The sequence below is a fragment of the Acanthochromis polyacanthus genome, chromosome 2 (genome assembly GCF_021347895.1).
Source record: "Acanthochromis polyacanthus isolate Apoly-LR-REF ecotype Palm Island chromosome 2, KAUST_Apoly_ChrSc, whole genome shotgun sequence".
NCBI classification, from domain to species: Eukaryota; Metazoa; Chordata; class Actinopteri; family Pomacentridae; genus Acanthochromis; species Acanthochromis polyacanthus.
In genome coordinates, this window is record NC_067114.1 from 39963378 (window position 1) to 39991360 (window position 27983).

At 39.5% G+C, this 27983-nt stretch overlaps 1 protein-coding gene across 8 annotated transcripts in view; it reads left to right on the forward strand.

The window, feature by feature from the left end:
* Positions 1-3878: 3878 nt before the first annotated feature.
* ppip5k1a (diphosphoinositol pentakisphosphate kinase 1a) overlaps positions 3879-27983 on the forward strand; it is a 47676-nt gene continuing 23571 nt past the window's right edge. For all 8 annotated transcript variants that reach the window (XM_022197397.2, XM_022197399.2, XM_051937902.1 and 5 more), the window contains exons 1-22: positions 3879-4003; positions 9920-10459; positions 12171-12366; positions 12691-12781; positions 12898-12983; positions 14439-14593; positions 15658-15759; positions 17671-17832; positions 17917-18038; positions 18136-18237; positions 18428-18514; positions 18602-18677; positions 18764-18873; positions 19564-19649; positions 19750-19875; positions 22620-22741; positions 23360-23542; positions 25643-25784; positions 25970-26193; positions 27053-27180; positions 27291-27405; positions 27504-27611. In XM_022197397.2, the coding sequence (XP_022053089.2) occupies positions 10316-10459; positions 12171-12366; positions 12691-12781; positions 12898-12983; positions 14439-14593; positions 15658-15759; positions 17671-17832; positions 17917-18038; positions 18136-18237; positions 18428-18514; positions 18602-18677; positions 18764-18873; positions 19564-19649; positions 19750-19875; positions 22620-22741; positions 23360-23542; positions 25643-25784; positions 25970-26193; positions 27053-27180; positions 27291-27405; positions 27504-27611 (2667 nt within the window). In that variant the 5' untranslated portion in view covers positions 3879-4003; positions 9920-10315. The remainder of the gene's footprint in view (positions 4004-9919; positions 10460-12170; positions 12367-12690; positions 12782-12897; positions 12984-14438; positions 14594-15657; positions 15760-17670; positions 17833-17916; positions 18039-18135; positions 18238-18427; positions 18515-18601; positions 18678-18763; positions 18874-19563; positions 19650-19749; positions 19876-22619; positions 22742-23359; positions 23543-25642; positions 25785-25969; positions 26194-27052; positions 27181-27290; positions 27406-27503; positions 27612-27983) is intronic.

Sequence of the window (27983 nt, forward strand, 5' to 3'; positions counted from 1 at the left end):
CGAGGTCCCTCACAGAGGCTCTTTGTGGCAGGAGCTGCTCGTATTTAGACACATTTCACTGAAAACGTGACAAAAGCTGCCTCTTTTCCTCACATACCACGAGCTATACTTGCTTAGATATCAAAGGTGATGCAACGCAAACACCGTATTTATGTTTCAGTGCAAATTACAGCTTTTAAAAAAGGAGCACAGAGAGCTGAAAGGTATTTTTATTTTTAAACTGACTATATTTGTGCAAGTGGGTGCCCCCTCTCGTCCTCATGTTCAGGCTGCTTACAGGGGAGCCTTGTTAGCAGGCTGCAGTTTGTAAAATGCTCTTTTCATAAGCAGTGTAACGGCCCACCACAGCCGCCCCAGTTGGCCTGAACACAGGTAACCCGGCGGTGAGGTGATCAAACAGGAGCTGGTCTGCACAGGGCGGCTCAGAGACAGACTGACGTCAACTTTTGCCAGAACATCAACAGCAACATGCAGGTTTGCTGAGTGAGGGCAGGACAACCTTTTAAAAAATGCTGAGTTAGAGAGGAGGAGCAGGAACCAAATGTACTGTTACTGGATTTATGAAATGCAGTTTATTCCTGGAGATACGCCAGCAGAAGTGGTCGTGGTAAAAAGTGATTTTGGAGGCAACAGTGAAACATCTGTAGTGAGAGCAAGAAGCATCCATCCATTCATTATCTATACACCCCAACGCCACCCCACCTACTCCTCAAACACCCTGATAAAGTTTGCGATGATACCACGGTGGTAGGCCTTATCAGGGACAGCAAGACCTGGTACAGGCAGGAGGTCCAACATCTGGTAGGGTGGTGTGCAGACAATGACCTGGTCCTCATCACCACCAGAACAAAGGAAGTCATCACAGACTTCAGGAGGACCTACTCCATATCAGCAGAGAAGAGGTAGAGAGGGTGGACTCGGTGAGGTTTCACATTACCAAGGATCTGAAATGGACACTTAACACCTCCACACTGGTGAAAAAAGCCCATGTTCTTCCTTAGGAAGCTGAAACAGGCTGGTCTTGCTCCACAACTGCTCAGAAACTTTGACAGAAGCACCACTGAGAGCATCCTCTGGCAGCCTGTGTACCACAGTGTGGTACAGTGGCTGCACAGCAAAAGACAGGCAGGATTTGTCTCGGATGGTAAAGGTGGCACAGAGAATCATGGGAGGTGAGCTCCCGGACCTAGACTCTGTGTACGCTAAGTGCATGCAAAGAAGAGCATGGTCCATCGGCACGGACATCAGTCACCCAGGACACTCCCTGGTTGTCTCACTGACGTCAGGGAGGAGGTACCATTCCATCAGAACACACACTACCAGGCTGAGGATCAGCTTTTTCCCCAGAGCTGTTGCCTCCATTACACCCTTATACCAGCTCCCTTCCTCTCCCCCGCCCACAAACACACACAACCCAGAGCTGGACCATAGACTGTCAATGGCTGGAACACTTACCCCACTCCCCACATCCCTGCTCTGAAACAGAGACTCACTGATGGACAATAATCATGCTAATGTGCTATCACCATTTCAAACTGAGCATTTTTCTCGCATCAGACACTATAAAGGAGACATTGCACCTCACTACGCTATCATGCTTTACTTGTGTGTGTGTGTGTGTGTGTGTGTGTGTGTGTGTGTGTGTGTGTGTGTGTGTGTGTGTGTGTGTGTGTGTGTGTGTGTGTGTGTGTGTGTGTGTGTGTGCGCGTGTATATGAAGAGTTCATTTGCAAAAACAGGTAACTCTGTTTTCAGAAAACTCAATTTTTTTATTGTTTACTTGAGATAATAATAATAATAACACTATAATTTACTTTTTCTCTAGTTTGTCATGTATTTTTCTACTGAGTCAAATCCAGTCAACTTCAGTTTGATTGATATTATCTCAAGTAAACAATAAAAGAAACTTTTCTGAAAATCAAAACGGAGTTATCTGTTTTTGCAAATGAACTCTTTATATATATATATATATATATATATATATATATATATATATATATATATATATATATATATAAAGAGTTCATTATATACATACATATATATATATATATATATATATATATGTATATATATATGTACACACTATAATACTATATACTATAATACTATAATACTTGTTTTATAAAGCTGTTTGTTGCTTGTTATACTATGTTGTTTTTAGGAAATGCCAACAAAGTTTCGTTGTAGAAAAGCCAATAAAGACAATAAATATCCTTGAATCCTTGAACCGTTTAATCCTCTTTAAGGGGTCGCAGCGGGTGGTGGAGTCTATCCCAGCTGACTTAGGGTGAAGGCAGAGGACACCCTGGACAGGTCACCAGTCTATCACAGGGCCACATATAGAGACAAACAGTCACACTCACATTCACACTCATGGTCATTGTAGACTCACCAGTTAACCTCAACATGTTTTTGCTCAACATGAGCAAGTGGATGTGGATGACCTGGAACGGAAAGAAATGAAGATTAGCTGTAGCAGGACAAAGTACATGAGCGTGAATGACAGGGGCCCAAGTGGAAGAGTGAGGTTACAGAGAGAAAGAAAGAAGGTAGAGGATTTTAAGTACTTAGGGTCGACAGTCCAGAGCAATGGAGAGACTGGAAAAGACGTGAAGAAGCAAGCAGGTTGGAATGGGTGGAAAAAAGTCAGGTGTGATAAAAGGAAAGGTGAATGGTCGTGGGACCAGCGATGTTTTATGGTTTAGAGACCAGTGGCATTGAGGCAAAGACAGGAGGCCGACCTGGAGGTAGCACAGATTAAAATGTCGAGGTTCTCTGTGGGAGTGAGCAGGATGGATAGAATCAGGAATGAGGATATCAGAGGGACAGCACATAGTAGTTATTTTGGAGATGAAGCCAGAGAGGCCAGACTGAGATGGTTTGGAGATGTACAGAGGAGGGACCCGGCAGGAGGCCTAGAGGAAGACTAAAGAGGACGTTTATGGATGTAGTGAACGAGGACATGAAGTTAGTTGGTGTGAGAGAAGAGGATGCAGAAGACAGGGTTAGCTGTGGTGACTTCTGAAGGGAAAAGCCAAAAGGAAAAGATGAAGAAGCTGCAGGAGTGAGATGACAGTAGGACTAAGAGCACCAGAGCAACATCAACAGCATCTGATGGAAAACCATGATCGCAACAGTCTATAACAAAAGTGCTGATTTTGAATGGGAATCTTCAAACAAGAGCATGTAAATGACTATATGTTCACATCCATCATTGCTGCTGAAAAACAGAATGTCGGTTGTAGTATTCTGCCAGCTTCGTGGACTCATGGACTCTGGTATGGGATTTTGAGGTAGTCTGAAGAGAAAGTACATTTACCAGTCAACAACAGACATGAGCAATATTATTCAAATGGCAAATGATTCAAAATTCTAACACTTCTTAAGAATTGTATTATTTCTAAGTTGAACAGGGTATTTTCTATGATAAAAAAACAGACGTTAAAGTAGAAAAGTAGAAACTGATACTAAGTTTAGTATGCCAGTGAGTTACAGTCAACTTGTATAGAAATGGTTTTAAAATGTGCTGTGAACACCAGAACCTTTTTGCAAGTTTGACATGTGTCTATCCACATGTCTGCATCATGGCTCCACGTGGAAAATAATTGTTGGAGAAATTTAAAAATCTCACTGTGAACAAATACATGAAGATCAGTGACCAATTCAAAATTAGTGAAACAAGGCTGCAGCAGTGATAAGAAGATTTTGGGGTCATATACTTTAAAACAGCAGAATATTTACCTCTGACCGCTAGAGACCGCTAACAGTCTTCTTCTCTGGGGGATTCGGCTGTTTGTGAGTTTTACTTTGGCTGCTTCTTATTGGCTTATTCCATTCTTATGTTCCGCCTTCCTACCGCGATTCTAAATTCTTATTGGCTGTAGTAGAAGTCGATCATTCAGTGCGTCAATGTAGAAAAAATAAGATTGGTTTCACATGCAAACTGTCAAAGAGTGAAGGAAGCGAGCTGATGGCAGCGATGCAAACCGTCCACCCAAACTGTGAGTTCACTATTTTATCTCAGCCGCTGCTAACGGATTTATGACTGTCAGGCGTCCGGGGTTTAGCGTTTATAACGCTAGTAGCACAGATATTTGGCTTCTGTTTCGAATGCGGACAAAATGGCCTTGGGTAGCTTGTTTACATTGCCGTCCAGCCGGGTGGTTAGCTGAATGCTAACACTGGCTAACGTCAGCTAAACGTTGCCAAAATTAACGGCGGCTAACATTAATCTCGTCTCCATTTGACGTTGTTCTTAAACTCAACCACATATTTAGGTATGTGTGCATGCAAATAGCATCATTGAGTCGTTTTGTTATTTCGGTTCATACATGTTTTTCTGCCTGTACAACGTCCCCGTACTGTACATTGGACGGTTCGTGAATTAACGGCGGTAGCAGTCATACATCTCTGGTATCGGTGCTTGGCTGTCTGATTATTTTTGGTTCATGTTAACATCCCGCCTCATCTCTTAAATTCATGTAGTTAAACCTGTCAGGCCGCCGTCCAACTGGAACATCAGGTGCAGCTAGCTATCATATTTTTTTTTCCTGCATGCAAAAATGTAACTTCTGCACATAGCTGGCCCCATCATTCAGACCACCCACAGTCTGTGAAAGGAGAACCTGCAGACGAGACACTACATCTTTACTTAACATGCATGTGCTTTTTACAGTCAAAATTGTATTGAGAAATTGCCATGTTCACTGCACTGTGTGGCACAGAGTGTTTTAGAAATGCTAAGGTCGTTAATCCAAGACATCTAATTAAATCATTTATCTGTTCAGTTTTGTTTAAATTGGAAAATGACACACTCATAAACATTAGAAAACCAGCGACCAAAATGTTTTTCAAAACTGATACAGATTATTAATAATGAAGAAAACTTAATAGAAACTAATTACTTATGATTGGATTTGATATATACACTTGCAATAAAAATGTATAATTCTTTCTAAATTTATAATAACCTAAATTCCAGTTAAAAATTTTATTTTGAAATGCCTTTGTGTATTTATATTTTATGTGTTTAATTTGAAGATGCACATTTTAAATAATTCCCTAAACTGATTGTCATCCAAATTAACAATCAGTAGTCAGTCAAATGAACGAAATATTGTGGATATTTTTCCATATGGTGATTAAACAATTATTAACCACTAATGCTTAGTGTTTGCTCCAAAAACAATGTGGTCACATTCGGAATTTGAAGAACACAGAAGTGTTTTTTTCCACTAAATTATGATTTAAGTTACAAAAAAATAGTGACTAAATTTAGACATTATAAAATTAGAAGCACAAATTCCACAATATTAAACACAATGCTGAATTTCAGATCCAATAGTCAGCAAGGCTGATAATCGGGTGCCCCAAATATTTATTTAATATGTGCGCACCTGATTATTGTGTACATTTTCTTGATCAATCAGGTATAAAATATCCAAATAAATAATAAATAATTTCTAATAGTCCAAAATTGTTTTCTCTGCAGCCTCAGTTAAGTTACTGTCATAGCAGACAAAAAAAAAAAAACATAAGTCAGGAAATGTTTGGCCTTTATTCCCCTGAAAAAAGTACTTAAATTGATAAACAACTGATTTTCCTCCGACAGTCTGTTGAAAATTTGATTAATCATTTGTACTCTAAATATTAGATTAGACCATTGGGTTTTCAGGTCAAAAGAGCTTTAAACAAAGAATCACAATCAAAACCTTCCAGACCGTTTTGAATGAATTGGACACAATTTAAATTTCCTATTATTATTGTGTTTCAAGTTGACACAACTGAACAATTAACTGAGTAATACATCAGCACCATTCAGCAACTTGTTTAGCAGTTGATTTATTATGTTCAAGCAAATGTCAGACATTTGAACTCGAAGCTTCAAACTGCTGAGGATTTACTGCTTATATTTGTCTGATGTGAGATTAAACCTGATATGTATTTGTTGAAAAATGATTCTTTAACCATCCAAATTTACTTTCAGTCATTTAATCCTGCAGCAGTAGTCAAAGGTTTTAAACAGTCAGTTGTTGAATAAATTCTGAATGAGTCAATTTAGTCAGTTTATCCATAAAATAAATGGCTAACGTTAATAGATTTTCGTTAGATTTTGGTGGTGGCAGCAGCTTTGAACTTAGAAATAAAGGAAACAAAAGACAATATCTTCTGCACATTTAAAAAAAATATATATATTTTTTTTCTGTACCTGTATAGATGGTCCAGATTCTGCCTTCTAATAAGTTTCTGCTCGCTGCAGGAAAGAAAATGTCAGTGGGGAACTGTTGAATTCTTTTTTTCATTATGCTCTGTCTGGAAATAATCAAATCTTAGCTCACTGAGTGTAGAAATTATTGGCGTCGTTGGCATGCTGCTTTGAGAAAGCAAGTTTGGGTAATATGTCAGTGTCTCCCCACATACTGCAGTCTGCAGGTCTGTTTATGTAGCAACGTTTCCCCAACAGTCAGGTCTAGGATATTTGAGACTTTGTTCCCTCGATGCACTTAAAATAAACAAGGACATGACCCCCATTAATGAGATGAAAAATAGTTTTATTGAAATGAGTTCTGGAGCAGATTCAGGCTCTTCTGGTGTGCAGATTAAAGGTTAGTGCAGATCTCTGCTGAGCGCTCAGCAGGAAATGTCTGCGTCTGGCCAGCAAGGAGTCCTGAGTCATCTGGTTCAAGGTTGGGTGAAAGTCAGCGTTTAGATTTAAAAAAATAAAAATAAGAAAAAACTCTGATAATTTCAAGTCTCTGAATGGAAAGAGGTGCAAAGTAGATCTGAGGCAGTGATGCAGAGATGAAATGAGAAGGCAAAGAAAAGAAAAGAGGCTGCTTTGGACTGGTTTATGCAAATATAGTCTTGTCTCTGTCCTTTTGTTGAACTTTCACCAAGCTTCTTCCTGTGGATTGAATTCGGTGTTTTACTATGTTGTCATATGAGCCTTTAGAAGAAACACAGTGCTGTTTCTGTTCAGCTGTAGCTTCAACTTTCACGGCTTTGATGTTGTACTAAAAAGTAGATTAATTGAAATGACGTAAAAGGAATTTTTTTTTTTTTAGCAGAAACTTAAGATATTGTCTTATTTCAGCCTTTGAGATTTTTCTATCGCCAACTTTTATATCTTTGAATGTCACGTATTTGCATTATGAACTGCAGTTGCTGAATATTTTCATTATCTTGATAATTTTTGATCAAGATAATTGTTGTAGTTGTTTGATCTGTAAAATGTCAGCCAAATGCTAAAAATGTCAACATTTCCCAGAGTTTAAGATGACATCCTTAAATGTCTTGTCTTGTACGCAGACTAAATATATTAAGTTTACTGTCATAAAGAAGGAAAGAAACCAGAAAATAATTATTGTTAAGAAGCTGCAAACAGAGAAATTATCTTTTTTCTTTAAAAAAAAATAAATTTGATCAATCTGATCTGATCAATTCATTATCAGAACACTTATTTAGTTAATTAGATAGTCACTAATTGATGAATTGTTGCAGCTCTACTAAATGCAAGATTTTTGTACATATTTTTGGGCATACACAGGGGCGGGCATTTTTTTTGGTATTTTCTGGCTAAAAAATGAAATTATTGATCCAAAAATGTCGTCAGTTTTGGCTTTGATGTTGTCAGACCAGTTGAATGATTACATTGGCCTCTTTGGGTAGTCAAAATTTCCCATTATCTTAGATTTATTTATTTAGATTTAGCTTTTCAAAAGAAACATTTTCACCAAGGCTAAAACAAGGCTATTATTCAAGCTTGTTACAAGTTGACATAGGGACACAGAGTTTCACCTAATTAAAATGTAGAATATATAGTTCACCCGGTCACCTCCACCCCCGAAGGCCCTTCAAAAATAAGAGCGTGTGACCTCGGTGTCCTCAGTGGGAGCTGTGTTCCTGCTGGTAGCCTGACTAAGCAGGTGTAGTGGAAGAGATTAACTGTTATGCTCAAGCTCTGAAACAGTAATCCACTTAGGCATGGAAGGAGTTTATTTTAAATCAACTCGCTGCCAAAATGGAAGTAAGAATGAATTTCTGTATGTTGGTACCAAGCAACAGTTAAATATTTATGAAACAGTAATACTTCACCACAGTGAACCCTTTTCTTACTGTTATTTCAGCTGCCTAAAGTGTACACACACAGACGTAGCCAACACAAATAGAAAATGTTATAGTATCTACAGTTTGTGAGACCTTTGGCTATTCCCAAATTTCTCACGTAGGGTTTGTCTGAAACTCTGTCGCCAATGTGCTTGGTCTTAGGATGCCTTTGGATTTTTTCCATGTAGAAGTTTACAGGGTCCTAAACTTAATTTTTTAATTAATGACGTAAATTGCTTTAAATACAATGTTGGGTTTTAGTCTCAATGTTCAATTTAGTTGGGTAATTTTGCTTTTTATACACTGTTGGAGAGTCTTGACCTTAATAATGAAGTGAGTCTGGTTTATTTGTATTTTAGAATTTTGTAAGTTCTTAACCTAAAACCTAAGTTTGTCCGGTAAATCAGAATCATAAATACCCTACGGTCTTAACTGTAACATTTAAACTTTGAGGTAACTTTGTAAAGCCAATCTTATTTCTCTATAGTAAAGTTTGGCACTGTGTCTTTTGGTAAATGTACAACTATTAGCGACTAGACTTAATTTACAGTCACTGAAGACAAAGATAAGCAGAAATATGTGAATATGTGAAGGCATCTTTTCTGTCTTTAAAAGGACAAAATTTAATGAAGAGTTAATCTTCTCGTGAATAGTCTGTAGATTAATGGACTAATCATTTATACTCAAACTAAAACTGTTGCATAGATTGAAAAATATTAAAAATGAAATAAAAGCACAGAGTTTTTAGATCATGGAAGCTTTAAATTAAAAAACAAATGCTGCAGAGGGAATTGGGCCTTTTTAGCAGCACTGTTTGTTCCCTGACTTTAAGGTCCCTGAGGGTTTGCACAGATGTGAGTTTGTTTATTATTGCATCTGGACCCCTTCTAGGCTGCTTATACTAATAATAAGAGTCAGTGTAGACACTTGAGTGACTGTGCCTTATGGTGGAGAGGTTTTCTGAGTGTCCTATAATGTGCCAGAGAGTAATGAGTGATTACAGTTTGTCTCCAGTATGACGTTCTCTGCTGACTTTCCTGTCTCTATGACTGGCTAATGCTTAGCGGTGGAAACGCAGATCAGAGTCTGTGCTCTGCTGCTTTAGAGACCCAGACTGCAGCATCAGAGTTAAATGTGCAACAGTAGAGTAAATGCTGGAGGTGATTATTGGTCAAGTGTCTAGGAGTTTCTGCTTAATATCAATGAGAAAATACCAACATTATCCACATTACTTCCATAATACGATGTTTAAAGGAAAAGAAAACATCAGACACTCATGTGCTAAGATAAACATCAGTGTGAATGTTCTTCTTGGTTCATAGATTAAAAAAAAAAAAAGATTTGTTTCAGTCTGTTGTGTCGTTGCACACAAAACAGACTAACATGTAAGAACACAGTTTACTCCAAAGTGTTTAAATGAAATGAGAAGAAAGGCGTAGTTAGGGTTTTTCCTGCAGAGATGAATTTTTTGGTGCTCCCACAGACATTTTAGCAAAATCACCTGTGCTGAAATGGTTGAAACTGAAAATGTGAATAAATGCTTTTTGTTTTTTAGCCAGATTGTTCAGTGAAGTTTAATAATCTTAAGCACAGTAGACATGTGTTTATGAAATGGTCAGAAATAACAGAAAAATGCCTTTACTCTATGGGGATCAGTTGTGCTTTTTGTCATGCAAAAGCCCATGCACAATAACAATAACTATAACTTGTTAACAAGCATGGAGGAATCATGTAACACAGCAATACAAATGAAACACCTTGTGGCATACTTTATAAATACCTTTTCATTTATGTGTTTTGCTTCCTTGTAGGACTGTCAGTCTTGAGCACAAATGGAGGAAAGAACTGTCATCAGATAACTGGATCTTCAACTTGTTGCTGAAGACTCCTGAGAAACCCAAGCCAGTCATTTAAGATGTGAAGTCGCTGAATGAAAAAATGAGAAACTTGAGTAACAACGTCATCGCAGAGCACTGGGCAGCACCATAATTTCTCACATAACTGTTTATGTTTGAGCGCTCCTTGTTCAGCCTCATCTTGTTGTTCTGCGTCACACGCCTCCCTCTACCTGCTCTGCTGCGTAACCCAGGCAGAGTGGACTCGTCCCTCTCCCCTGGCCTCGTGCCCTCCCATCGGCGGCCCGCTCCGGCGGTGTGTTGGTGTACGATGGCGCGGTGGGACGCTGAGGGCTGCCGTGGGGGACTGTGATGTCAGAGCCCAACAGCCCGGGCGAGAGCCGGCGTGGCGCTCCCAGATTCTTCGTGGGCTGCGAGGACGATGAGAGCGAGGTCCTGGAAGACAGCATAAGGACAGACATGGAGCTGTATGAGGACGACGAAGACACAGACTCGGTGGGAAAATCTTCCTCTGTTAGCTGTTGATACGCCAGATCAGTTTGCAGTGGAGGGCTCTCAGTTAACATTGTGCATCTCTGACATCCATAGTAGAATTTCTCACTTTTACGCCGTGGCTACACTGACCATATAACCTCTGTGGACTGTTTATGGAGCAGCTGCTGCAACTCTACACTTCCACTATAGTCAATGAATGTGGCTACACCAGGCATGAGAGCAGAGATCCATGCTGCAAATATTAAAATAGATCAGTTATCTTTTTCTGTTTTTTTACATAAGGTGTTTGCAGCCCTTTTGCAGACAAATGCATCACAAAAATGTCTTTAACTACAGGTTTACAAGGAATGTGTATCAAATAGGGCTTCCACGTCTGGGTCTTGACCCTCTGCCACCATCTATTTTACCAGTAACAGCTGATGGTTGCTTATTAACTTTATTGCTTACAGTGTCGTCTGTAAATTTCAACTTAGCCATATTGTACATGCTTTGTGTAGAACTGAAAGTTTGACAGCATTGTGCTGGATTCAGAAACTGTAGAAGATATCAATCCTAAAACAAAAACATGTTTTACCACAACTCTACGCTGCACATTGATTAGCACAGTTGCTACACAAACAGTCCGCATACGTGCTCGATGTGGCCAAAATGTTAGGAGGAAAGTGTCTGCACAACTTAAAGATTTTTTACAAATACAACTTGGTTTCTCAAGAGCTCAACAGATATTTAATTTCATCTTTAAAATAGTCAGGATAAATATGTAACATTAATCAAAATGTTCTATTGCAAAAAACTTTACTTATGATTAATATCTAAAGTATTGTTGACCAGGACCAGATTGTTTTACCTCTGTTAGCTGTTTTTTTTTTTTTTTTTCAGTTTTGTATGTAACTATTCAAAAATATTTACATGCACTTTAGTAACTCAGAGGAACCAGGTTAGACAGAATAAATTTACATAAACTGAATTATGCACCTGGGCTTTGTAACTATGTGTAGGTGCAGCAGCTCACATGTCAGATTTCTCTCCTATGCACGACATATGTTGGAAACGAGGCTTTCTTTCTTTAGCTAATAGTGATAGATAAGCTTTTTCTCTGTATTTTCCAAATAGTACAATTTTCAGCAGTGAAGCAGTGGCTTATTTAGAATTCTTAAAGTTTTATTGTGCTAGTTTCATTTATAGTCAGGTTTTTTTTTTTTAATACAAGGACAGATCGTTGCATATAACCACCTCCTCTTTCATTCCTCTGTGCTGCTGTCGGTAGTGCTTGCTCAGTGCCAACAGACATCATGTGAAAGATGATTGAAAAGCCTGATTATCTGTGTACATGACCAATAGATTTTTTTTTTCAGTGGAAATATAGTTGGGGAACAGAATTTCTATTATCCCCCACACAGATTATTAGTCTGTGGCCAAGACATTGGTTCCTTTCATGAGTTAGTTAGCCAGATATTGGCCAACAGACAAGAATTTATTCATGGCAGTGTAAAGATTGGAACAAGTGTATTTGACAACATCAAAAGAATTTAAATTTGAAGTGTTCTTTCATGTAAGTTTGAGATTTTCTCAGAATTTTACGCTGATTTCAGTGATAAAATGTATAGACATTTGTCATACATTGTGCATCTTCCCTATGAGGTCTGTGGGAGATTCATGGGACAAGGCTGTCTTTGTAATTGCTTCTGTGTTTACCCGCTCCCTCATTCAGCCCCCGGAGCGACAGATTGTGGTGGGAATCTGTTGCATGATGAAGAAGTCCAAGTCCAAGCCAATGACCCAGATCCTGGAGAGGCTGTGCAGGTTCGAGTACATCACCGTGGTCATCTTCCCAGAGGACGTCATCCTCAACGAGCCCGTGGACAAATGGCCTCTGTGCGACTGCCTCATCTCCTTCCACTCCAAGGGTACAGCACACAAAACACTCATGCATGTATGGACACGGACAAATTGGCGCTTTGTGCTTTTTGTGGCTCTTCATTTATCATATAGGAATTCTGCTCATAATTCCTGAACACGTGATATCTGTAAATCTACCCACGTTTATGTTACCTTCTATTGCACCACTGACTTCTTACCAGCTGCCCATTTACACACTAAACAGAGTGTCTGTCTTGTAGTTCAACATCTACATTATATTAAGTCCAACAGAGTCAATCTATCTATGTCAGTCTGTGTTCTCTAAAAATGTCTGATTTATTGAACAGTTCCTCTGCATGTGTGTAAACCAGGATTCCCACTGGATAAGGCAGTGAGCTACGCCAAACTGAGAAACCCTCTGCACATCAACGACCTGAACATGCAGTACTACATACAGGACAGGTGCATCCATTCACTGAAGCCCTACATTTCCAGTATTTGTACAAATACATTCACACATAGTAAAGTAAGGGTTAGGAATGCTGCAGTGATTCATCATAGCGTGCATTTTCTAACAGGAGGGAAGTGTATCGCATCCTGCAGGAGGAAGGGATTGATCTACCACGCTATGCTGTGCTCAACCGTGACCCAGATAAACCTGAAGGTCAGTCTGCTGCTGATGTTAAGTCACTTTTTATCGTGTATAGCTGTTTACTTTACAGCAGTTTAACCCTTTGCACTTCAGTGCGCTTCAGTGTACCGCCGGCGGTACACCTACTAATTTGCATAGGAATTTCAAGAATGTCCGACGGCTGCAAATGCGATTATACAAACACTATACGCCGATGGAAAGCTTAGATTCTCATGAATCCGCCGGTATAAACCACTTTCAGATGCGATTACCACAGCGGGTGAGAAAAACACATTTGTCCGACAAAAACAAATATTCATCCATCCGTTCTCTATACACGGCTTCAACGCACACAGCGCGACTCACATTTCCGGGTTCATTATTACACACAGAAAAAAAGATTCCACAAAAAACGGCCATAATCCAACCTTTTACATCCAGACGACACAAGCCAGTAAACTATTTTGTCCAAAACATGTCCTGAAGTCGGTATAAAATCCACGAATCGATCGTTTTCAAGGAAATGCACCTCGCGATGCCCGTCCAATATTCCCTGTATTTTTCGTAATTTTTTTATTTAAAAATAGAATATTAGCGATTTTTTTGTACTGAAAACGGCTGGAATTGACTGCAGCTTAAAGGGTTAAGGTTATTTGTATTATCGGTTAATCTATTTATTGTTATTATATAAAATGTCAAAATGGTGAGCAGTGCCCATCAGTGTTTTCCAAAGGCAATAAAGGCGTTTTCAAATGTCTTATTCCATCCACAACTCAAATATTCAGTTTCCTGTCATAGAGGGGGAAAGAAATTGGTAAATATTCATTTCTTTTTTTATTTATTTAACCTTTATTTAACCAGGTAAAAGACCTATTGAGATCAAGACCTCTTTCACAAGGGTGACCTGGCCAAGAAAGGCAGCAGCAAACGTCAAAGTAAACAAAACAGACGGATAACAATAACAAATTGTTCAAATTTAAAAAGCTAGAATCAGAGAGTTTTAGCTTTATTTTGTAAAAAAAGACAAAAAACTGAAATAGCTGGTATAACATTAAATAGTTGTCACCAAACTATGGATTACTCATTGCAGCACTAGTTCATACCTCAGAAAAACAGCCCAAAGCTCTGGTCCCTGCAGCATCAGAAGGCCACTTATTTAAGACGGCTTTGGTTTTATTTCAGCTCGTGGATAAATATAGTATCAAATGTGAAGCAGTCACAAGTGTCCCGTACTTAAGTGCTGTGATTTGACGGGTCTGACATTCAAATCCTGTTTTTACGCAGTGACACAACCTCAGTCAACGGCGAGACATTTAAAGTGTCTGCCATCTTGATAGCAGCGACTGCTCATGGTTCAGAGTGCAGAGCTGCTTCACAGGGCTCGAGAGTAAACACTGCGGGGTGGGGCGTCGTGTGTGTGTATTATCAGAGGCAGTGAGGAGGGTCTGCCTGGCAAACAGAAACATTTGATCTGTCTGTGTGTCTCAGAGTGTAACCTGGTAGAAGGAGAGGACCACGTGGAAGTGAACGGAGAGATATTCCAGAAGCCTTTTGTCGAGAAGCCTGTCTGTGCCGAGGACCACAACGTCTACATCTACTACCCCACCTCTGCTGGCGGTGGCAGCCAGCGACTCTTCAGAAAGGTCCCTGCTTTGACCTTTGTGGCTTATTTCTTATTTCTATAAATCCTCCCTGTCACATCCGGCTGCTAGTTTATGGCGAAAACTCAATCATGATTATTTTGGTTAATAGTGACATCACAGTTACTCTTTGACTTTTGTAAGCATCATGCATTTATGGAGCTTTTAAAGAGTATTTTTCTCAGTGAATTTCCTTCAAATTTTAATGTATTTCAGCTAAACAAACAAAAAAAGAAAAAAAAGGTTAATCAAGTTGTCTGAAAGTTATTTAGCACCAAGTTCTCCACAAATGTGCAATGTGAGATGGAAAAGGTGCAACCATCATCAAAGCACACCCCAGTGGCTCAAATTCAATTAGCAGTTAACAACATAGCTTTTAACCTTATATATGCCCACATATAAAGACAAGTCCCCATCCTAGTGAGGAGAACATACAGAGAATCTTTCCTTCATGCTCTTAATATATTATTACCACAAAACCAACAACAGAGTTTGTAAAAAAGCAAGCCAAAGATGTACACATTTATGACCTGCAACACCCTACAACTATCCTGCCCAGAACACCAGCTCATGGTTTCCATTATGTAAAAGCCTGCAGGTCAGAACCAGGCTGGTCACTAATGGATCCTCTTGCACAGAGTTACAGTGACATTCTAGTGCATTTTTTCTGTCTAATGCATAGCTGTAACTCATAAGCTTTTAACTTCAAGCCCTTCTTTGTCTTATCTAAGTGTTCTTATGTGCTTTAAGTAACACCACTCTTGTTATATATGGAAAGAGTTACAAGTCCAGGGCTGGTCTTGGCATTTTGATTGTACACCTTTGTTTTATGTGTTTAGTCATAATGCTGTTGATCCACTGAAAACACTGAAACACTCCTCCTCAGGTATTAACTTGCACCTCTTAACAGCTTCTTTTGCTTTCCCAGAGAAGTGCATTGTCATAAATCCATGATGGTTCTGTCAAACATGGATCTGCAGGCTTTGATTCTGATTGTGGTGGATCTTACGGAGACTGTGCAGAGTAAATAGGTGAACTAATGGCTGAGAGGTGTGCTGTTTTTGTAGATTGGGAGCCGAAGCAGTGTCTACTCCCCAGAGAGCAGCGTGAGGAAGACGGGCTCGTACATCTATGAAGAGTTCATGCCAACAGATGGCACTGATGTTAAGGTAGAGTATTCATCTAGTATTTGTTATTGAAGAAAACAACATTTTGAGATACTTGAAAGCATTATGAATCCTTTTATATTGCTTTTTAATATTAAATTTTGTTATGTGAGTCTGAGTCGGAGCATTAAAACTCAGGATAAAAAGTGGATAATTGCATTATATTTATTTTTTGTCACAGTGTTGACGGTGTACGTCTGTACACATAAACTGATAGAACAGATTAAAGGTCCGTTATACTAGTAGCCCGTAAAGTGACATTCTTAAATATATTAGCATTAACTATTTTAACCAAATAAAAAAAAAAACAAGAAGTTTTACCAAACTTGGACCGCCCGGCGACAAAGATGACCCCTGTGACCTTGTAAATGAGGTCACAGTCACCAAATTCAAACTTGACCTGTGTGTTATTATGGTACAGCTGTGTACCAAATATGGTGAGGCTACATCTATATTTTATCGAGTTATCGCGCGGAAACCAAAGTGTTACAGACAAACACGCAAGCAAGCAAGCAAGACCATGCAGGTGAAAACAATACCTTCCGGCAAAACGCAGTTTTTGCCGGGCGGTAAAAAAAACTGGGGCCATGTCATCTTCAGTCTATGTGGTCCTGATTTTATCTGGAAGATGTTTGTGTTTCTATGAGGTGCACTGAAACATTTGACTGACTGTGCTTATAAAATTCAAAACTTTATCTAATTGAATTTTCCCTTCATCTCTGAAGTATTGTCCTTGTGCAGTGATTCAGCGCTGAAACCACTACTGCAGTGCTTGTATCACTCTCTGGAAGTCTGATTATGTAAACCTGCCATGTTCTGTCGTGATGAGCACTGAATTTCTTGAGTCAAAAACAGCAACTCTTCACCCTAAAATTAATTTTGGGAAAGAAGAATAAGTCACAGGGAGCCAAATGTGGCAAGTAGGTGAGGTGGAGAGTGAAAATTGTGTTGTTGTGGCCAAAAAACCTGTGTGTAGTCACTGTGCTGAGACTGGGCACACACTGCATTGGAGCATCGACATGCCAACCCGTCACAGTTTGGGTTGTTTGTGCCAAATGTTCTCCCTCAGATACCTCAGGCTGTTCTGGTGCATTTTCATGCTTTGTCTGGTTTTGGAAACTGTAGCTCTTCCACTATGAAAGCTGCCATTTCTTCTCTTAGTGATTGGTCTCTTCTGTAGTTTGAGCTCCATGCAGAAGTCTCAAATGTTCACCTGTCAGTGACACACAAAGACATGTGACACAGGTTTTGATATTGATGACGTGAAGTTACGTGCAATTCTGACTTGGGACTGCTAGACCATTATGCATGTATGCGACTTTAACCCTCGTGTTGTCCTGCGGGTCAAAATTGCACGAAAAAAACATTTTCACAGTGAAACTTCTGATGTCCACATTTTCAATGTTTTTGGGGAATTTTTGAACATTTTTTTGGTGTGGGGAAAAAAGAAATGTTAAAAATGTTTCTTTAAGAACATTCACATAAAATCAACCAAAATGCAGCGAAATTCACTGAATTTTGATAGATTTTTATGTGAATGTTCTTAAAGGAAATAGAAGTTTTTCTTATATAAATGTAATCACTTTAGATTTTTGCTCATTTTTTGAAAATATTTACAGGAATTTTCTTGTGACATTTGGGGGATTTTTTTAAAATAAATGTTTTAAAGGAATTATTGGAATTTTCTTCCTGGAGGTTTTGCAAATTTTCAGTAATTTGGGGAATTTTTTTTGCTGAGTTTTTGGATTTTTTTTTTTTAGACAAGAAAACAATATTTTTTGGTGCCTGTAAATGAGGACAACAGGAGGGTTAACACGCTTTGTGCACTGCAGACAGTCTCAGAACTTTTTGATTGCACCATGTATCTTGAATGAGACTAAAGATATCGTGGTTGTGTATCTCTTATGACATCAGGTCTACACTGTGGGACCGGACTATGCTCATGCAGAAGCCCGAAAGTCTCCAGCTTTGGACGGGAAGGTGGAGAGAGACAGCGAGGGCAAAGAGGTCCGCTATCCTGTCATGCTCTCAGCTATGGAGAAACTTGTGGCCCGTAAGGTGTGCCTGGCATTCAAGGTAAGCAAAGCTGGTGATGTTGATACAGTCGATATTCTTATTGTTATTGAATACAAACACTGTCTTCTTCTCTCTTCACTGCAGCAAACTGTGTGTGGCTTTGACCTTCTGAGAGCCAACGGACACTCTTACGTGTGTGACGTCAACGGTTTCAGTTTTGTGAAGAACTCAATGAAGTACTATGACGACTGTGCCAAGATCCTCGGGTACCAGCTTTTGTTTTTGCCATTTATTTTCCGCTTTTTTTTGTGTGTGTGGGTTATTTCTAGATCTGATCTCTTGTTTAAATCTGTCTCTCTTCAGGAATATTGTCATGCGTGAGCTGGCTCCTCAGTTTCAGATTCCTTGGTCCATCCCTACAGAAGCAGAAGACATCCCCATTGTTCCCACCACTTCAGGGACCATGTGAGTCAAAACAGTAGAATGATAACAGCAAGAACACTTTAGAAACATGTCTGCAGTAGAGGTGTGCAAAGTGGACTTCAAGTTTATTTGAGTGGTTCTTAATCATCACCATCATGTTTGTTGATGCCTGCCTTATAAAATGTGCAGCATTCTGGTTGTTTTAAAACACGCTCTTAAAATGAATTTTCAGGATGGAGCTACGCTGTGTCATCGCTGTCATCCGACATGGAGACAGAACGCCCAAACAGAAAATGAAGATGGAAGTTCGCAACCCGATGTAGGTTGTCTCTGTTGATACTTTCATGTTTACTGCAAACCCGAATGAAAGACTTCTGAATAATTTCACTGTTTTTGATACGTCCAGGTTCTTTGATCTATTTGAGAAATATGGAGGATACAAAACTGGGAAACTAAAGCTCAAGAAGCCAAAACAGCTGCAGGTAAAAATAAATCAGGTTTGTGTGTGGTTCTCTTTATGTGAACGTTTGTAGTGCGTTTGACAACCTGGTACTATGAACATCAACAGGAGGTGCTGGACATCACACGGCAGTTGTTAGCAGATCTGGGACAACACAATGATTGTGAGATAGAAGAGAAGAAGTCCAAACTGGAGCAGCTGAAGACTGTTCTGGAAATGTAAGTGACGACGAAACTGGGTCACTTCATTAAGCGCATGTCATATTCATTTCATCGATTTCTGGGTCATCTCAGCTAATTGTTTCAAACCACGATGGACAGTGTACGCTCTAAAAACTAGAAAATAAGTAGTGAATTGATACTAGTTTGACAAATGAAATTCATGGACCCATTGTACTTTTTAACGCGTGTCCTTGAATTTCCAAAAAGTGGTCGTAAAAGTATGTGGAAAATGTGTGGTCTTCTTCCTGTCTTATGAGAAATTAGTATTAAACCCTTTGATGTGCAGTGTGGGTCAGAAGATAATCATTTTCTATTGGATTTGGGTCACTTTGACCCATGTTGCGTATCAAATAGTTAAAAGGTCATCAGCTGCTTTAGACAACTCCAACAGTAGTTGTTGAGCAGTGGCTGATACACGCACATTTTTGTACACAAAAAATAACGCAGTTGTTTTTCTCAGATTACTGTATGACCAGACAAAGAATTTTGTGCAGCTTTGGTTGTGCGTTCCTAAAAACCCTGTTCAGCAAATTTGTTTTTAAAGCTGAATTTGACAAATCTTTTTATTTTGGTAAGAAAATAGAAGAACTGACCCTGATTCTACATTCGTCAACAACTACTTTCTGATAGTCATCATAAATTATTTCATGATTTTATTGATTGTGTTTTATTTTCCTGCTAATACAGGTATGGCCACTTCTCGGGGATCAACAGAAAAGTGCAACTAACTTACTTGCCCCATGGGCAGCCCAAAACCTCGAGTGAGGAAGAAGGTAAAAAGATAAAACAACATTTTTTAAACTTCCTTCTTAAAGTAGTACATGTACAAGCTCAAGCTGGTAGTTACCCGGCTACCTCTGGATTCATCTGTAGATACGCGTAAAGAAGGTCCGTCTCTGCTGCTGGTGCTGAAGTGGGGAGGAGAGCTGACTCCTGCTGGCAGAGTTCAGGCTGAGGAGCTGGGACGGGCTTTTCGCTGTATGTACCCTGGAGGACAAGGTGAGAATCACACTGCACTGCTTTTTATTAAAAAATGCCATATAGTATTTTTTTCTTCTTCCTGTTACTACATCCTACCCTTCCACTGTCAAGCAGGTAGTTGTCTTGCATGATTAATATTATATTGCATAAATAGCATTAAGCACAATACCACAAATAAATGAACATAATCAACTGTAATATTGTTGTTTAAAATGCCCCGGTGATTGAAAACTGTCGATGTAGATCAAATCACGTGGTTTCAGCTTGGGTAAATCGGACAGCTTTGTTCATTTTGAGGTCATTTTTAGTTACATAACTGTCAGAGCTGCTCTGCTGGGTAACTGAATGGAAACTAGAACTTCTCTGAGCACAGAGGTTTATCTTAATCAGTAAATTGTTGTGTTTATCGATAGTCATGTGTTACTTTGTTAAAACTTTATTTATATTTTGCTGGCAGAAGATGCAGTGAATTCAGGTTAAGAAGTCTTTTAAGTCTTACTTTGATGTAGTGATTTGTGCTTCAGCAGGAGTTTAACTCAACATGGAAGTGAAAGCAAAGCTATGTTTATTAAGATATATATAAGTAAAGTAAGTGAAATAAATACATTTTTCCCTGACAGCAATAAATAGTCTTGATAAATAATAATTTTGGCCATAATGCAGCTCTAGAACAGACATAATAGATGAGTACTAAGCTGGAGATGAAAAAATAAAGTTGCTGTAATCAAAGATAGTTAATAATTAAGGAGGTGTTGGAACTGTTCAACCAGCAACAAACACATTTACAGAAGTGTAAGAAACAGCTGCCATATACAAACGCTATAGACCCTTTAATGACCCACGTCACGAATGACGTCACAGCTTTAGCTGGAGGCAAAAGAGGCAGCCTGCGGCCGTGACCGAAAGGCGAAAGACTGAGGGACTAGGCTCTATCAACTTTTCTAAAATGTCGTCCTGCTGTGTTTTTGGATGCCAGAATAGGAGGAATGACATTGGTGAACGCAAATTAAAGTTTTATAGGATTCCACCGAACACTCGTGCTCAGAGGGAACGAAGACAGTTGTGGTTAAATGCACTGAGGCGAAAAGACTGGACAGAGACGATCAGCTGCAGTCAATTCCAGCCATTTTCAGTACAAAAAATCGCTGATATTCTATTTGTAAATAAAAAATATTCAATTCAATTCAGCTTTATTCCAGACACTGGGTCCAGATACACTCACCATAAGAACAAGGACACAACAAGACACAGAAAAAAATACAATCAAAAACAATAACCCGTTAAATATGACGAGAAATACAGGGCATATTGGACGCGCATCGCGAGGTGCATTTCCTTGAAAACGACCGATTCGTGGATTATATACCGACTTCAAGACATGTTTTGGACAAAATAGTTTACTGGCTTGTGTCGTCTGGATGTCCAAGGTTGGATTATGGCCGTTTTTGTGGAATATTTTCATCTGTGTGTAATAATGAACCCGGAAATGTGAGTCACGCTGTGTGCGTTAAAGCCGTGTACATAGAAAGGATGGATGGATATTCTTTTTTTTTTTTCGGACAAATGTGTTTTTCTCACCCGCTGTGGTAATCACATCTGAAAGTGGTTTATACCAGCGGATTCATGAGAATCTAAGCTTTCCATCGGCGTATAGTGTTTGTATAATCGCGTTTGCAGCCTTCGGACATTCTTTAAATTCCTATGCAAATTAGTAAGTGTACCGCCGGCGGTACACTTAAGTTTAACAGGTTAAAAATGCTTGAGTTTGCAGCGCAAACTCCCAGCGCAAACTATATACTCCCAGTCCCGCTTGACTTCTCGCTCCGCTTTTACCTCCAGCATAAGCCCCGCCCACAAAAAACGTCACAATGTTTGTAAACAAATAAAGGGTCTATTAATGGTAGCAGCAACTGATTCATATATAAAGTCAGAATGAGAGGTGGCAAGAGGGACATGAACTCAGACCAGGTATTAAAATCTGCTTGTGTGTATCATCAGTAGGAGAGTCCCATATATACATATTATAAAAGTGATCTGTTGTTAGAGTCTCCATAATTCCCAAGCCTAAAGTGTCATATGTGTAAACCAAAGGTGGATTCTTGGTGCAGCTCTGTCCCCGTCTGCTATCATAACTTGCTGTACCTCAGCTAACCCTCCTGTGCTATTAATGCGTCTACACAAGCTAATCTGGTTTAACACAGTAGGGTAGTTCCAGGACAGTAGGTCTGCATGTATCATAGATCAAGGAAATGACTGACAAAAAGAAATAAGACACTGCAGAAACCCTGGCTGAAAGACAAAAGGTACAAAGCAACGGGAATATGAGGATTTAAAAGTTGCATAGACACATTAATCTTCTAACACACAAAGGTTGTTTGGACTGGTTGGCAGAGAACATGAGATGTTAGGACATAGATGTAAACAAAGAAAACCTGGACAAACAAATTGACACTTGTTCAGTAAGACGGTGCAGACAATCGCAGGATGGATCACAGTGTAGTGGACCAGGTACAAAAGGTTCAGTTAGGTCAAGGATAAGGGTTGTGTTGATTTGTCAAAGAAGAGATCAGTCGGAGTCAGTTACCAAGGTGGTGACATCCTATTAGCTCTTTCCATATTATTACAGACTGTCCTTACTATGCACTATAATGACCTTTTGTCAGGATAAATTTGCCAAGCTTGCTTCCTACGGCAAGTTTACAGTGATTTTTAAACCAGCAGTGTTTTTGTTTACCATAATGTTATTGTTGACTCTTTGGTAGGAGACTATGCTGGTTTTCCAGGCTGTGGGTTATTGCGGTTACACAGCACCTACAGACACGACCTGAAGATATATGCGTCTGATGAAGGCAGGGTGCAGATGACGGCTGCAGCTTTTGCAAAGGTACTGCTTCCACTCTATGACTAGTAAAGCTCTATACTGTCTGTCTTCTTACAAACAAAATAGGATTAAAGCTATAAGCAGTTGTAAGCATTTATAAGAAGCAAACGATTGCATAAAACGTTGGAGGTAAATATAATTTTTTTTCCCAGAAATATCAACATGTGTGTGAGTTTGGAATTGATAGAAGAAAAATCTGTCTAGTTAAAAGAAACCGGAACTGTGATTTCAGCTGAACAGAAAGAAAAAGGTCTACCTGCAAAATCTCAGATAATAATAGTAGCAGAACTGACACTTGTTCTCATAAATTAAACAGTCTTGGAGTTGGTAAAATGAGAAAGAAGTGCTGAGTGATATTGGCTGTTATAGCTGTGGAATTTAACTGTCACCATATGTTGTAAAATACGTATGTTGTGTATAAAATACTGTCAGTGTCTTCAAAATCACTTCTGTTACAGAATGGCACTCTTTGTGTCCTTCATAATAGACATGGATGTGTGAGGCCTCAATTTTTTTGGCTGCACTGTTAACAAATTATCGAATTATCACTTTGCATTAGAGATGGTGTTAAAATCACTCACAGATTACTGCTTCATGGTGTGTCTGTGTGCGTGTGTGCAGGGGCTGCTGGCTCTGGAAGGCGAGCTGACACCCATCCTGGTGCAGATGGTGAAGAGCGCCAACATGAACGGGCTGCTGGACAACGACAGCGACTCGCTGAGCAGCTGCCAGCACCGCGTCAAAGCACGACTCCATGAAATCCTGCAGAAGGACAGAGAGTTCACCGACGAGGACTATGATAGGGTGATTAGTAACTGTGTTTACCACTGAGTCTGAGCTAAATATTTATCTGTGCTGTGAGGAGGGAGGATAACACCTCTGAGAAACAGTGTTTTAATTCAGCAAACCTGTGTACCTTTTGTGCAGCCAGTAGTTTTGATACAGGAGTCACGTGTAAGTTCAGACACAGTTACATTTTTAAAAGGTTGCCACAGATTCTTAGAATATTCAATATTGAATGAGAACCAGAAATATGAATAAAACTAAGAATATTAATAAAAACTTCTCTATAGTCTCCATTAGGGCTGGACCCGAATATTCCGAATATTAGTTCGCTACGGTGGTATCTGGATATTAATTTTGGTATCCAAATATTCACATATGTGTATGTGTCTATGTGATCACCCCTTCCTCCCCCCAGACGAAAATAGGAATATTCGGAGCTCGTCTCTTCCCTTCGCCTTCGGCCCACTTCGGCTCATCTCGGCTCATCCATTCCTGTTTGTTACCACCACCTGAATGGCCGGGTTGCTGCCGACTCTGACGTCACGCTTCACTTCGTTGCATAAACACAAGACAAGATGCTGAAGACCTCCGCTGTTTGGGAATTCTTCAGTTTAACTGAAGACAAAACGAAGGCAGTGTGCAAAATTTGTGTCTGGGAGACCAGACGAATGGATCCAAATATTCGGCCGTCTCTGCCACATCCCCCTCCCCTCGGACGTTACGGGGCGGAACGCATATTCAGATATTTGTCTTTAATAGGGCCCGAATATCCAGAGACCAGAAACCACTATTCGGGCCAGCCCTAGTCTCCATTTGTGTGGAGAAATTCCTTCTGCAGTAATGTAATCATTCAGTCTCCTATTGCTTTACTGCTCGAGTGGAGCTGCTCACAGACAACAAAGGCAGCTTTGTGGTTATACATGTTTTGCATGCTACAATTTCTTAACCACCACAGCTACTCATCCACATCTTTAGCTTTAAACTCAAATGTATTTTACTTCTCTACTTAATCTACTACTTCAACATGTTAATGCCTTTGCAGTGGTAGCATTTTTTTTTGCCAGTTGGCAAATTCATGACCAGCTCTATTCTCCTTCTTAACTACTTACCTTGACATTCTTTACCTTTTCTCAACCAGTCTCACTCCTCACAAGTTACAACTGTGCCCAGAGACATTATATTTCCTGGTTATCTTGAGAACAAGAAATATCAGGAACAGCTGGAGGAAATTTTGTCAAATTTAGTAAATTTATTCAATTATAGGTGAGGGTAAAATCATAAGATTTTGGTCAATAGTGGTGTCCGTAACCTCAGGAAAAAAAAGTTTTAGCCTGAACTCCACAATTCATAGGTAACTTCACACAGATGTCTCATAGGAAAAACGATAGTGTTGACATGTCATCTCAAAAGGTTGAAATGCGATCTAATGGTCTTTAAAAACATTTTTATGGCCATTGCTCGACACCATAACTCACGAACAAAAGCCGAGACTGTTTCTTCATGTTTGGTGTAACACAAAGTAATATTTGGTAGTACCCACCTTCAAGCTGATGACTGCAGATTTTATGTGCGGCCAAGTTGAAGATGGACGCATCCGTGTTTTAGACATTTTAGTTTTTTGTACCTTCAAGTATCATCTACTGTCATGGCTGTAACTCTGTGGTCTATCAGAGTGAGATTTATTAGCCAGATATATAAATTCATGTTTGTCTCGGTGATCTTGAACTCTTCACTACATGTGTTATGAGTCTGGACAGACATGGATGTAAACTTGTAGCTCGACAGATGTTTCCCACAGTAATTGTTGGACTGAGAGGAGGATTTATAGTGGCTGAGATTACCTTTCAAACCATGTTCCTAATGGTCTGTGACCAGATGTCCTTTGATCACTCAGAGGATTACTAACTTGCCATAATGAAAGCAGAAAGAATTGTATTTCATTAGCTAACGCTTTGCAGATTAATTTTCTTTCTTCAGTTTGTTCTGTTAAACTAAATAACAAAGTTTGTGTGGCTTCACAATTTGGGACTTCTGAGACTTTTGTAGCATGAAAGTAGCCAGTGTTCAGTTATTGGCTTTATAACATAAAGTAATGTGTTGTTCTTGTGTGTGTAACAGCTGGCCCCAACCTGTAGTGCCTCTCTGGTGAATTCAATGAAGATAGTCGAGAACCCAGTGGCCACATGTGACCAGGTCTACGCCCTCATTCAGAGCCTCACCTCCCAGATACGCAAAAGGATGGAAGACCCCAAGTCTGCTGGTGAGCCACATTCTCTGCCAGCCATAGAATAAATGAAATTATTATCTTTAACACTTTCCACACTTGCCATGCTGGTACTGTGCAGCAGTTTCTTAAAGATTATTCTAAGTCTAAGTTAAATTGAGTTTGATTCATCTGCATGGCATGCATTGAGAAGACTACAGTAATCTTTTGTCACCCATCAGACCTGCAGCTGTACCACAGTGAGACTCTGGAGCTGATGCTGCAGCGTTGGTCCAAACTAGAGAGAGACTTCCGCATGAAGAACGGCCGCTACGACATCAGTAAAATACCTGATATTTACGACTGTGTCAAGTACGATGTCATCCACAACGCTACACTCGGCCTGGAGGACACGCTGGAGCTATTCAGACTCTCTCGAGCTTTGGCCGACATCGTCATCCCACAGGTGAGAGAGGGGAGGCAAAGGAGGGCCACACAGGCACTGAAAAATACATTTGTTCTTTAGCATGTTGTGTTTAGGGATTTGCTTTTGTTTTTTTCCTGAGAACCCAAGCTAACCTTAGAGAACTAGAATGAGTGCACAGTTTGAAACTTGAATTTTGCACAAAACAATGTAAGGATTCAATGTTTGGTTTCTTTTTTTTAAACAAATATTCTTCGCACCTAGATGGACTTGAGGTTCTGATATCAATACTTTCTAAATTCAACTTTTGGTCAAACTCATTTTAGTTCAAGGGCCACATTCAGCTCAGTTTGATCTGAAATGGGCCGACTAGTAGCTTATGAGTAATGACAACTGCAAATTTTTCCCTTTGTTTTAGTGGAAAAAACATTTTTGTCAGACAAAAAGCAGCAAAAACAAGATTAAATATTACAAAAGTGAGAAACAAAACGACAAAAGAACAATGATTTATGATCAAAATGCCAAAAAACAACCAAAAAGAAGACACAATATTGCAAAAGCGAGAAACAAAGTGACAAAAAATAGACAGACGATGCCAGCGAGACAAAAAAGAAACCCAAAACAACAAAAATGAGAAACAACAACAAAAGCATGAGACAAGCAACAAAACTCAGACAAAAAACAACAATAAACAACAAAAACATGAGAAAATATTACAAACATGAGATGCAAAAGAACAATGAACATCTCGTGTTTTATGATCAAAGCAACTTGGCGTAGTCTAGAAATTATTTTAAATTTATAGTTTTGCAAATTTACAATCTGCAGTTAATGTTTTCTCTGTAATTTTTACACTTTACAAAGCACACTTTTTTTAGCACACTTTTCTGTGTTTTTGCAGGAATATGGCATAAATAAAGTGGAGAAATTGGACATAGCGTATGCCTACTGCCTCCCACTGGTCAGAAAAATACAGCTTGACCTGCAGAGGACCCACGAGGACGAGTCTGTCAACAAGCTACACCCTCTGTGAGTCTAAGATGAAGATTTACAGGGATACATTTCCATTACAGGAGCACACAGTGTCTCGACTGACTGTGGGGAATATTTTAGTTTTGACCTCCGTGGCATGTTTGCAGGTACTCTCGAGGAGTGATGTCTCCTGGGCGGCATGTCAGGACACGTTTGTATTTCACCAGTGAGAGTCACGTCCACTCTCTGCTCAGCATTTTCCGCTACGGGGGCTTGCTCGATGTAAGTAAACATCAGTCCTGCAGAGCTTTTAAATGTTTTTCCAAACGTGGCTGAAAGCTGAAGGCCATGTTTTCTGTGTGTGCATGTGTTTGTGACAGGAGGAGAAGGACCAGCAGTGGAAACGTGCCATGGATTACCTCAGCGCCGTCTCTGAACTCAACTACATGACTCAGATTGTCATCATGCTTTATGAGGACAACAATAAGGTAGTGTTTTGTTGGTTTGTTTGTTTATTATGTTATTTCCTGCTGCTTTGAGACATGATGTCCACAACATTGTGTCATGTAGTAGCGCCTAACTATCTTTCTAATTTGTGTAGGTTCAAGGTGTTGATGTGCTCATTGTTTAGGTTTTAAGTACACACTATGCATACTAATTTAAAGCATATGATAATGTTTTGGGAGGCACAATCTGAAACTTAATTCTCACCACAGATTTAGTTGAACTTATATGATCACATGATTTATGATTTATTTGAATACATGTGATCACATTACTGGTTGTGTATATGGTTGCCTGGATACAAAGCCCCTTCAACAACTCAAAGCATTTGTTACTTCGACTCAGGGCTAAAGGAA